Source organism: Anas acuta, chromosome 20 (genome assembly GCF_963932015.1).
Source record: "Anas acuta chromosome 20, bAnaAcu1.1, whole genome shotgun sequence".
Lineage (NCBI taxonomy): Eukaryota > Metazoa > Chordata > Aves > Anseriformes > Anatidae > Anas > Anas acuta.
In genome coordinates, this window is record NC_088998.1 from 10,495,113 (window position 1) to 10,507,204 (window position 12,092).

The window sequence follows — 12,092 nt, forward strand, 5'->3', positions numbered from 1 at the left end:
AGATACCAAATTCAGCTACAAAAGGCAAATGAAGCTTACAGAAAGAGCCTATTCTGATCCAGAGTTATTAGTATACCAGTACTAAAAGTAGAAAGTTAATGTTTTATCACTGAAAAAAACACTTAGCCTACATTTTCAGCTCTTACTAACATAATTCTAAAGCCAACTCCATAAATGAAGCTCTGGAAATACACTTCATAAGGAGCATATAAATGCCGCAAGTGATTGTATAAGAAAGCATATTTTGAGTTCAGTTTCTGCCTAACAATTTTAGCAACTCCAGAATTTTTGATGAGATTAAAGAGAACCACACATTAGACTTCATAATTTTTTGGTTACTGAAATAGGGATTTTGTAAGTCGGAACATGTGACACTTTATTCTTAGATTTTCCAGTTAAAACTAAGTATCAAAATTGTTCTAAATGTATAGTTGTTTTTATAGTGATAATATTGTCTCCTATGTGTTAACGTAAACTATCTAAAATTAAAAATCTGTTGAGGTATAAGTAACTTGTAAATTCTGTTAGTTCCCTTACAGCTACAAATGAAAACAATGGCAAGAAAAAAAAAAATCAAATTTATGCCAGAATTCCCATCTGAATAATAAAAAACAACAAAAAATCATCTTTCTCAGCATCTCAAACCAAAAATATAAACATGTGAAGGAGTTAAGCCTGCTCTTCAGAGAATGTATATTATTTTTATCCTACTTTAACACCAAAAGTGATTAAAAAAAACATTTCTACTCATGCCACAGACCCACTCAGTGCAAGTCAAATGGCTCTAAGCCAAATCCCACACCTATTTAAATTAACAGAAAAGCTACCATTGGTTTCAGTAGCATAGGATCACACTCTACAATTTTACAGAGCACCTCTCAGGAGCAACAATATTGTCCACAATTCAATTAATTTTAATTTAATTTGCCACCAGTTCCCAACTGATTTGCATTTAGTAGCCATTTTTCTGAGCAGTGCATTGGTAAGTTATGAGAACCTAAGATCAGCAAAGCAACTATTACTTCGCAGCGTGAAATAAACTTGCCTAATTTTCTTTGTGCTGCACATGATCTACTTCAAAAATTCAGATTCTTAGCTATGTTGCTACAGTCCTGGCACAGGATGAGTATGATACGATAACCACTTAACACAGAAAAATTATTTTTCCGTTAAAATTTATTGCTGTGCAGCCTTATCTTACCCTCCTTGTTTATATCTCTATTTTTAGCACCCTGTTTCCTTAATTAAAAGTTTATACATTTTCTAATATTTTTCCAGCTAATGGTTAAAATAACAAACACCTTTTTAGTATTATGTTAGGGTCTGTGTTTAAATTCTGCAGTGAAAACACTGCTTAACACAGCTGGCAAGAGCACATGCTATATACCAAAACTTTCAGACAAAAAGACATTAAATTTTTCTATTTTAATATTCCATGACAAACGTCCACTTATTCCTAGGAACAGTGAAATTGAAGTAGTTTTGCCAAGTCAGAAACTCTGTATTAAAGACTGCATTCAAGAAGCCAACACCTCGGTATGAGAATGAAGTCAACGTGAGAATGAAGCCATTGTAAAATTCTGAGCATTTTATAACTTTTCTGTGGAATTAAGGAAACAAGTCACTAAGAGGCTTCATACAGTTTGCAAACACTGCATAAACATGCATCATAATATGTATATTTTGCAGTCTCTTTTTATGATTACTAACCTGCCCCACAGCCATGTAATGCTGCGTGTGCCTTGTACTGAAACCTCAGCTCACTGGACCTGTCCCCAGCGCTGGGAACCCAAACACCCTTGTGCAAAGATCTCCCCTCACAGCCTCCAGGTAGCACTCAGACACATGCTGAGTTACCGAGTGAACATACATATGATAAAAAAAAGCAATGCACAGGACACATATGTAAAAAGTACCGCATTTATTTGATAACTCGATAATCTGAAAAGGGAGTGCAATAATTTTTGTAAGTAGAAATTTAGGATGAGTTTTTATGAGAAAAGAACATTTCTGTGATAAGTGCTCTTTGTAGGTATTACTGCAAACCTCTTTGATGTAGAATTGCTTTAATATCAAAACAATATGTAAGAAATTTTATATTGAAATAGTATTTTTAAATAAGCCTTAAACAAGATTTATGAAGAGTAAAATTAAAGTTCTTCTCCGAAGCTGTCTGTATGGAAGCGCACATCTCACACACCTACGGCCACAATCTGGATTCTGTCAGCAGTGTTCTCCCTACACATAGGACAATGCAATAGCACTTACGACAGAAAAAATCATTCTACTCACAAAAACGATGCATAAGAGAGGAGCCTGACAGTGTTTGATCGTTAGCTCTCTTGTCGCAAGACTTAGTTACTGATCTCTTACAGAAAAAAAAGTTATAAAAGTTCAGGATTGTTATTCCATTGCCGATATCGCACCTCCAGCCCTTACTAACTTCCATGTCTTTAACTTTTTCTGCCTGGTATTGCCTAAGCAGGTAGTACCACATCTCAGTACACAGCAAGCTCTACAGCAAACAGACCAGCACCAGGGATCTCTTCTTTCTTCACTGAAGCCCAACCACTGCTGGGATGGACCAGGGCAACTTTTTTACTCTGTAACGCAATTCCATGCAAGAGCCTGGTCCTGACACATTGTTCAAAATAGGTAAATACGTACTTTTTCTCTTTTTTTAATGTCCTAAGCACTGAAGGGTACCACGAAGCAAGGACAGCCAGGCCAACTAGACTCCTTTTCCAAGCCCCTGCCCAGCTCAGGGTGCCTCACACACGCCATAGGGCACGCGCCAAGGCGAGGCGCAACGCCCCGGCGGGACCTTGTTCTGCGCCTGCAGCTACCCGCACGCCAAAAGCTTACAGTACCGCCGGCAACTTCATGATTTCCTTCTGATGCAGCTACTGATAATTTCCTCTAAGCAATTGTTCACTCTAATGACTCATTACTATACATCCATCAAAACTATAACTGACATATGTCTGGGTTTCATGCGGAGCATATCGCAGAGTGTGCAAGTGAGCGTGTGCCAGAGTTTAATATCCCTCCTAATTATCAATCCATAGCAAGAAGCAAGAAACCTGACTACTGGATTTTTGCTAGGGTTCCAAAACTCACTGGCACTATGAGTAAAGAGGGCTTGCCTCAGTATACTCCATCATAAAATTATTTTCTCATTCGTGCTCCCATCCCCTGCCCCAACCAGGAAGCTACTTATCACTCCGAGAAGTACTTCAGATGATTCAAAGAATCATCTAAAAATCACAGAAATTCAAATGTACAGTATTTTACAGAAATTCAAAATGCTGGTCTGTTTTGGGCCAGAAATAAACTAAAATCTGGAAAACACATTCTTTACTACTAGATCCCAGAAGGATAATTAAAATAAAGCCTATTAATTACAGAAATCTAATTAAGAAGGATAGAACATGAAAGTCCTGATAGCAATAGCAAAATTTCAAATTTGAAAATAAATCCGAGCAGAAGCCCGATTTTGTTTTCAAGTTTGTAACGAGAACTTTGTTCCTTACTTCCCACAAGAGGGGAAGCACAGCATTAACTTCAGATTCATTAACGTCACGGCTTGGGAAGCCCACCTGTTGACAGTGAGGAAGATTACTTCACAGAGCAACTTCACCAGTATCTTTAGTCTCTATTCCCTGCCTTAGGGTTCTTCGCAAAAGCATTGTGCTGCACACCATCGACATATTAGGTGAGAGGTGAACACCATCCTCAAGTCAGCAAATGCCTCCAGAGTCTGGGCTGCTTCTAAGAAATTTACACGAAGGAACTAAACTTAGAAAAAACACCCTTTGGAAAAAGGAAGAGGTCAAAAGAAAAGCCTCAAATTACCTTAAAATAGAGCGTACATGTATTCTAGGCAGACTCTTTTTTAAGTTCTGTATTTCTGAATTATGGCATAAGTTGTACGGTATGTTAATTAATTCAATTAATTAGATTAACTGTTAAGTCTTAAACCCCACTTGAATCACTTTAGGTGAAACCTTAGATTTATCTGCAATTTTGGAAAAAAAGCTACAAGCATTATGCCACATGACAAATATTTAACACTTTTCATTCCAATTCCTTCATTTTAAACCTGGATGTGATAACGCACATGTAAAATGTGCTGTAATATTAGCAGCAACAAAATCCACTCTTCCCTTTTAATAGTTATCATTTCTCTTGGCAAGACAGAATGTGAAAGATCCTGCCCAAAGATGTTTAACAAAAATCTCAGTGTGGTTAGACATCTGGCTCAAAAGAGCAGACCTGACACGTCTCTGAGATAGGCTCTCTCATTCTTCGCGTAATTCACGATTGTTGTGAACGGTGCTCAAGTAGAATAAGGGCAAAAGCGCGGTGCTGTTGTAGTTTGTATCAGAGGAAGGAAAATGAAATTTATTAATTGTCCCTCAATGCAAAATTAATTGATCACTCAGCAGACAAAATGCTTTCTCATGAAGTCCTGGAGGAATGAAGCATAATGCTTATACAGGGTCATCACCCCTGTTTTCCTGGCAACATAGAAAGACGCAGGATTCGCCAGTAATCTGAAAGAGACACTCACACCGAAATAGACTTTGTACAGATAAAGTCCGTAAGTCCGTTGGTGCTTACAAACACTTCTAACTGCCACATCTCCCGCCTCAGCGAGGGCTCCAGTTGAAGCTCCCATCCAAGTGCCTGCATCCGCAATCAGCAAAGCAGACGCAAGAGAGCATCACCCATTTCAAGTGGTTTAAGAAAAAGGCATCATAAAAAGTGATTTCAGACCACAATTTTTGAAGTGACCCATGCAAGGATGACTGCTGCCAGATCCAACACTCTAAGTTACAGAAAACGGCAACGGTTTTAGACTGAACTTGTACTTTGAACATAAGCAAAAAGTTTAACTTATTTTTCTTTGATTTTTTGTAGCAACAGTGGAGAACCCATACTCCACAGAAGGGCAAAAAGCGTCCTTTCCCAGAGAAGAAAGGTTGCTTTCTGGAAGCAACCAGTCACCTCAGCACTATGACTGCGGGCACTTGCTACCCATTTACATTCCCCTAGAACACCAGTACAGGTACGTGTACCCAGCCTAGAGGCTTGGGAATACAGAGACGTGTCGTCACACCAAGGACGATGCAAACTACTGCTGCTACTCCAGTCTTATACTCAAATTAGACAACAGAGGTGAAAAGTTGAAGCCCTGTGTAATCCTGACAAGCAACGAGTTAAAGAAAGAAAAGCTGTTGCTCAACGGCACCTACAGACATTGCTCAATGAGATAAAGGCTAACTGGACATCCCCAGCACAGCTTCCACACACAGAGATGCCAGCACTCACTGCACAGCCACAGCTTTACTGCACCCCTACCCACCTCAGAGGAAGGAATTACCCTGGCACAGCGCAATGAACTGAGTGAGATCTCTATCAGGATCCGTGACTTATCAAGAGCGCCTATCAATAAATGAACCCCTGAGTTATGCAAATGCTGAGACCCACTGCGGGCAGGGAGCTGCAGGCCTGACTGCAGCGCCCCTCGCCTCCCCCCGAGCCCCGAGCCGATGCCCTTTGGGGTGCCCCCTGCAGTCCGCCCCCCTCCCCTCAGCCCGACCCCCACCCCCCAGGGCAGTGCCCGCAGCCCCAACCCTCGGTGCCCGCCCAGCCCCCGCCGCGCCCCAACCCCCGGCCCGGCCCCGCGGGGGTTCCGGGGGGATGCGGCTCACGGAGCCGCCGGGGCCGGGAGGCGCCCCCGGGCCTCGCCGTGCCCCCCTCGGCCAGCGGCGGGGCCGGGCCGTGGCCGTGCAGCGCGGAGCCCCCCCCCGCCCGCCGCCCGCCCCCGGGGCTCGGCCGTGGCCCACCCGCGGCCTCCGCTCGGTCCCGGTGCCGGTCCCGGTGCAGGTCCCGGCCGCGGCCCCTTCCCCCGCGGAGCCCCGGGGCGCTCACCGGATCCGGGATCCCATGGTCCGCGGGGGGCCGCATAGGCCCGGGCCCGAGCCGGAGCGAGGCGGGGCGGGGGCGGGGGCCGGCGCTGGGCGGGCCGCGCTCTGTGCGCCGCATCGGGCCCTGCTCCGGCCCGGCCCGCGTCGCCGTCGCCCGGGGCGCGTCACGGAACGGGGGCTGCCGGGAGCTGTAGTGCGGCGGGGACAACGGGGGGGGGGCAGCTCGGAGCCCCCCCTCCTCCTCCCCACACCGTCCCCTGCTTGAGCCGCCTCAGGGCAAAAGTGGCGGGAAGGGGGCTGAGGGGAGGGGGGGGGCAGTGCCCCCCCGCCCCGCGCCTCCTGGCAGTGGGCGCCGGCTCCTCAGGCACCCCACGGGCAGGTCCAGAGCCTGCAGCGATGCCCTGAGGGGAGACCCCCGAGCAGACGGGACCTGGGGAGACCTGGAGGGGTCCCAGCTGTCCCCAGAGGGCCGGTGGGTGGCAAGAAGCGCCCGAGCCCTCGGGAAGAGCGAAGGAGCAGGCTGAGGAAACAAGGGCGAGCCCTCAGACAGAGATGGGGAGCTGTGCCCTGCAGGGCTGTGGTAGAAGCGTAGGATGCCTAGAAAGAGCAACAAGCCCCAGTAAAACAACCACAAGCCCAAGTGAAAGAGCAACAAGTCCCAGTAAAAGAACAACAAGCCCAATAGGGCCCAAAAGGGGACTGGAGGCTTCCCAGGCAGAAGTGAAGGAGAGATGAGATGAGATGAGATGCGGTCTGCTGAAAACAGAGCTAACGTTGACTCAGAAATAGTGACGAGACAGATGTTGGAACGTGCCTTATTGGAGCTGGCAAACAGGATCAAACAGGTATCCCAACATTTTGTTGAACATGTTTTTATAGAAGTTTTGAGGAAGTTTTGGGCAATTTCTAGCATAGTTTGCCAATGTAAGACTAAGAGGTGGAGATGATTTGCAGTGGAGAAGGGGAAAAAATAGTGGAAGACTTTCTTTACAAAGACTTCCAAAAACACAGCTCAGTGCTGAAGCCACCTGCTTCTGGTCAGCCAGAAAGACAGGAGAGAGGCCATACGATATACTACATATCCCCTTTGCTCCCCACAGAGCTGAGTAGGAGAAACCACACCGTCCTCATCCAAGTAATTAATACAAAATACAGTAGACAGCTATGGAGAAAGCCCTGGAAAACTTACTCAGTTACAATTCAAAACCTCAGGGGAGGTGAGAAGAAAGGGGTGCTCCTTGTTCCCCCCTGGGACCAGGTGCCTGCACCCCACACTTCCCCCACACCCTCTGCCGCGAAGCCTCAGGGTTTGTGCTGCCTGGGGGCCTGGCCCCACTCGGTACCCTGGTTTAGTCCTCTGGGGTCTGTTGCTGTCAGCCTCATGTCTGTGGGACCACACCAGGTCACTGAGGCCCAGCCTGTGCCACGATTGCCCGCAGCTCCTGACTTGCCCCCCTTTACACCTCACATAAAGGTGAGCCATCCACAGCAGGGTGCCCTGGCTCCTACAGACATGCCCATATCAATGTAAGGCAGCTTTTCAGCCAAAATGAGTGTGTGCAGACTGAGGATATTCTTCCCCTTTACCTAAACCATTGCAGTAAAGTTTACCAGTACAGTGAAAGTTTTACCCGCATTTGACAGATACATGTATGTTTATGGGAATACTGTTAAAATTAACTATGAAAGAAAAAAAAACGCAACTTTCATCACCCTCTTTGGAAAATGGACTGACGTTAGACTTAAGAGGTAGAGCTAGGTACTCTTTAGTTTTGCTCTGTTTTGTTTACTGCTTATTAGGTAACCCGAACTCCATTTTCTCTAGTTTTGTTGATGGCACTGGTGTCTGCGGCTTGCCCAATGGTTTGCTGGTAATTGTGTAATGGTTGCAAGCCAGTAGAGACAGTGAAGCCCCTGTGGAAAGAGGGGGTTTAACCGCATAAGGGTTACAGCAGTAGCCGGCTGGCCTGTCCATGGAGCAATGTTTTTGAATGTCTCAGAATAAATGAGCTGATTAACTGTGAATCACCCTCCCAGAAGAGATGAAGCATTAATAGCAAACAAAAGAGAAACAGAAGGGAAACTTCAGGCAGAAGAAAATAATCCAGGAATTAAAAGACTGGTGAAAGCCTTAGGATGCTTTCCAGATTGACCAGAAAGGCTTAGTTCAATACCACAGAAACAGATCTTATACTGTACGCTGTAGGCTGAGCTTATATTTTAATACCTTAGTCACCCACAGCACCAAAAATACTAACTGAGGAGGAACAGTAGCAATGTTTTCATGTTGACAACCCTTCTGAAGTGTGATGTAATCTGAATTTACTTGGGAAATTCTCTGCTACATCTCAGACAATGGGAGTGGCAAGAAACAAAATGCTGGCTTCATAGATCAGTAGCTTCATCTGAAAGGTTATGTCTTGAAACAGAATATACTGGCACCAGAATAAGATTGGTTATAATGCACGTGTCATTTTCACATTTCTCAGTGGGGGAAGATTAGGAAAATCCCTATCAGTGTTTATAACCTGATAGAAAGCTTATTAAAGATATTCTGTTTAGATGCGAAGCACAAGTTATTTAATTAACCTCAAGCTTGTAATGCTTGTCGTTATCTAATACACCTCGTGAGTTATGGATCAAGTCATTGGCCCATTACGTGTGCAAACAGCCTCCAGAAGTGTTCGTGTATGTTGCTTCAGAAAAAGTAATCTGTTCCTAATGCTCCCAAACTGTGATTCACAAGGCATTGTTGGGATTGCTGGTTAGCCTTCAGAGACATTAATTTGTGCCCCGAAACAAGAAAGGTATTGGTTCAGCATATGTCCTTCGTCTTATGGATGGAAATGGGTTACGTGTACTTGTTTTCCATTGTGGGTTAAGAAACAGTGATCTGTAATTGTGAAGTGTAATTTATCTTAGGGAAATACAAAAGGAAAAAAAAAAAAGACAAAAAAAAGGAAAAGGAAAAGAAAGTCATAAGAACATAGCTGATAAGTTAAATAAAAGGTCTGTCTAGCTCAGAATTCCGTCTCTAAAGCTGGACACTGGCAGATGTTTGAGGATGAGTGTGGGAAGAGGGAATTTTATAGGATCTTCTCCCAGCCTCCAATAAATTAATCTATTTTCTTAGCTAGAGGTGCTATTTTTATATAATTGCTTTGGTGATTTTTTCTTCAATTAATTTGTTGCTTTTAAACCTATGTATAATTTAAAATTTGCTACCTTTTACGGCATGGAGTTTCCATAGCTTAATGGCATGCCAGGTAAAAAAAACACCTCCGTTTGTTTGTGTTGAACCTGCCACATTGATTTCATTTGATCGCCTCTAAATCTTACATTAGAAGTGTCGGGAAAGGACTGTTTCTTATTTACCTTCTTCATCTCCATATGATTTTATTGTCAAAATAAGAAATGCGGAGGTATCTCAAGTTTTCTCATAAAACAAAAAAGGTTCTTTCCTTCCACGTCTGCATAGCAGAGTGGCAACATTATGCCTACTTTCTATACAGTACATAAAAAGGTAAGTAAGCAGTAAAATACCTTTCCTTTTAAGTGTTTGAAGTACCATACACTGAATGACCTTTTCATTCTCCATTCACAAAGAAATACGAAATAACTATTCTTATTTCTGAAACCTGTGATTATACCAATAGCTATAACTCAGGCCCATGAAATCCTTTAATATAAAGAGCCATGCTGGAGACTCATTCCCCTAAAGAAAAGAGCCCAGGATGATTGACCTGAAATGACCTCTTCATTTTTTAGTGAAAGGAGATCTAAATATGGCAAACATTTCCTTGTGCTACTGTCTCTTAACAGACTACATTTTCTCCTGTACGAATCTCTTATGAGGAAAAAAAAAAAAAAGGGTTATTTAATTTTGTGGGGAAACTAGCAAAATGTCTGCCAGAGCTGTCTGTTCTCTGACTTGAACCATGCAGTGATTTTCCTGTCAGAAAATCTATTTTATTCTCTTTATAAATTTCCATTGCTTGCATCACTTACAATATTGATCATACTTTCTCTTTCGGGGTTTTAAGCAGGCTTTTATACTGTTGACCTAAAGAATTGAAGAATCACAAGTCTGCTGCCATAAAAAAAAAAAAGTGATAAAATTATTAAAATTAGTTATTACTTTAAAAGAAACATACAAATCCTATACATTTTTGCTCATTTAATTTACCTTCTTTTCTCTTTTTTGAGAGAAAACTAATCCAAGCGATGTCAAAGGACGATTATTAAAAAATGTTCCTTTTCTCTTTAGATTTCATTTTGGAGTGCTGAAAAAGCCTGTACTCCCTCTCACATCACTCAATACCTATAGCTAGTGATAAAGCTCAGGTCAAAGAATTATTGATCTAGTTGGCCTGGATCTCTCTTTTGAAAGCAGAATATAGATAAAAAACATGGTTCAACCTGAAGCCAAGCTGCGGAGCTGCAGAAAGCATGAAGCGCTGAGCTTTCTGAAGAACTTTGGCTTTGTGGGAGATCGTATGGTGCTTCAGTTCGTAGCTGTGGAGTTCTCAGGGATTCTTAGCATTGCAAAACGACGACGGATCTGTGAATGATCAGAGCAAGGTGTCTCACGTTGGTGACTGCACACCGGCATCCGTGCGCTGATCTCTAGGTTTGTCGGTCTCAGTTCCTGAAATCTGGGTATTAAGTCAGATGTCCAAAGCACACGGATGCTTCTCCGTAAAGGCTCTTGCAAGTTCATCATCCTGTTACCCACAATATCCAACTCTGATTGAATTAAAAGTTCACTTCAGGCTCCCCAATTTGTCAATCAGAGTTCACCTGTGGAGCGGTAGCTAACTTCTTTCGTAGGAGCTGGATTTTAACAGCTGTGATATTCACCGTCTGAATGCTGAATATGGTTGTGAATCTTACACTGTCAGAACTCCATGAAAAAGCCTCCAATCTTTTGTTTGCTTTTCTGTGACTACGTTCTTATCCTAAAAAGCCTGAACTTTTATTGTTAGGTGTGTTTCTAAATGCTTAGAGACTTAAATCTTATGTGATGGATCTGTCAAAGTATTTGAGTGAGAAAAGCAGGCAGGTGAGCAGTGAGAGGCTGGTGCTTAGAAAGGTGTGAGGGTGACAGTCGCTGCCTTTGTTGCTTGTTCCCCATGTGGTGCACTGGATGCCGTGTTGTGCTGTCTCCTGGCAGCATCTTTCCCATGTTCACTTCTGTTCTTACTTGTTCAGTCTTTGTGCCTGTATCGTGCAACACGGCTCTTGTCATTTGAGAAACTCAGTTATAAATTTCTTAAGCTTTTACCTTTACATTTACCTCAGTGCACTCGGCAGCCCCGCACAGCAGATTTTGTCTTAAAGGCTGGTGTTTCTGTATCAATTTCAGCGTGGCAAATTCATATTTTCTTTGTAGAGAGACAATTACCTGCCAAAGTGAAATTAATTAGAACTGTATGTGGCAATGCTCTCTTATGACTGTATTTCTAAATAGAAGGCATTTTCTGTATGATACTTTATCTGACATTTTCAAAGTTTGCACTCAACTTTTTGAGCTTGCGATTGGTTGTCAGGTTCTTTCCTTGCAGACAATCATTATGCTATAGCTGAAATGTTTCTAACACTCCATTTTAGCAGAACCGCATTCTTATTTTTAGAGATGCACATTTTTGCTTCTGTAGTCTACATATCTCCAATTATCAATTACACTGCTGAAAAAAGCACAAACAGGTTTTTATGAGGGAGAGACTACCATCAATACCCCCAAACATAAATATAAATCTTGGTAACAACTAATTACTGCTTCTATATGTCCTTGGAAACGATCTGCAACTAGTTTTAAAGGACGCATAGTTTGGTACCATGATTTTTTCTGTAATTCTTATGGAATTTTCAGGTGTCAAAAATGCTGCTCTTCTGCCAAGCCCCAGGAGCAAGGCCCTGCCACACAGGCACGAGCGCAGAGGTCGCACCTCCTGCTGGGCTGAGCAGCAGAAACAGCCCCATCTTCTGCGAGGCGCCAAACGCTGCCCTTTCCTACAGGCCCCTTGAGATGCTGCGGCATTGGTCCTCACCATTTCAACAAGTTCCATCAAGAGGAAATGAGCTTGGCGGTGTTTGTCATCTTCTCCCTGCAGTCTACCACAGTTGGCAGAAGTTCTGTCTTTTTTTTTTTTTTTTTTT

The 12,092-nt window shown here is 43.3% G+C and overlaps 1 protein-coding gene across 9 annotated transcripts in view; it reads right to left on the reverse strand.

Moving 5' to 3' along the window:
* The window catches only part of DENND1A (DENN domain containing 1A), a 191,663-nt gene extending 185,570 nt beyond the window's left edge, over positions 1–6,093 (reverse strand). For 6 of the 9 annotated variants that reach the window (XR_011089171.1, XR_011089169.1, XR_011089170.1 and 3 more), the window contains exon 1: positions 5,938–6,093. Coding sequence is in view for 6 of the 9 variants with exons in the window: in XM_068657021.1 (XP_068513122.1) it covers positions 5,938–5,954 (17 nt within the window). In the remaining 3 variants the exon portion in view is untranslated. The remainder of the gene's footprint in view (positions 1–5,937) is intronic. The other 3 variants (XM_068657024.1, XM_068657023.1, XM_068657022.1) reach the window with 1 other exon arrangement.
* Positions 6,094–12,092: the final 5,999 nt, after the last annotated feature.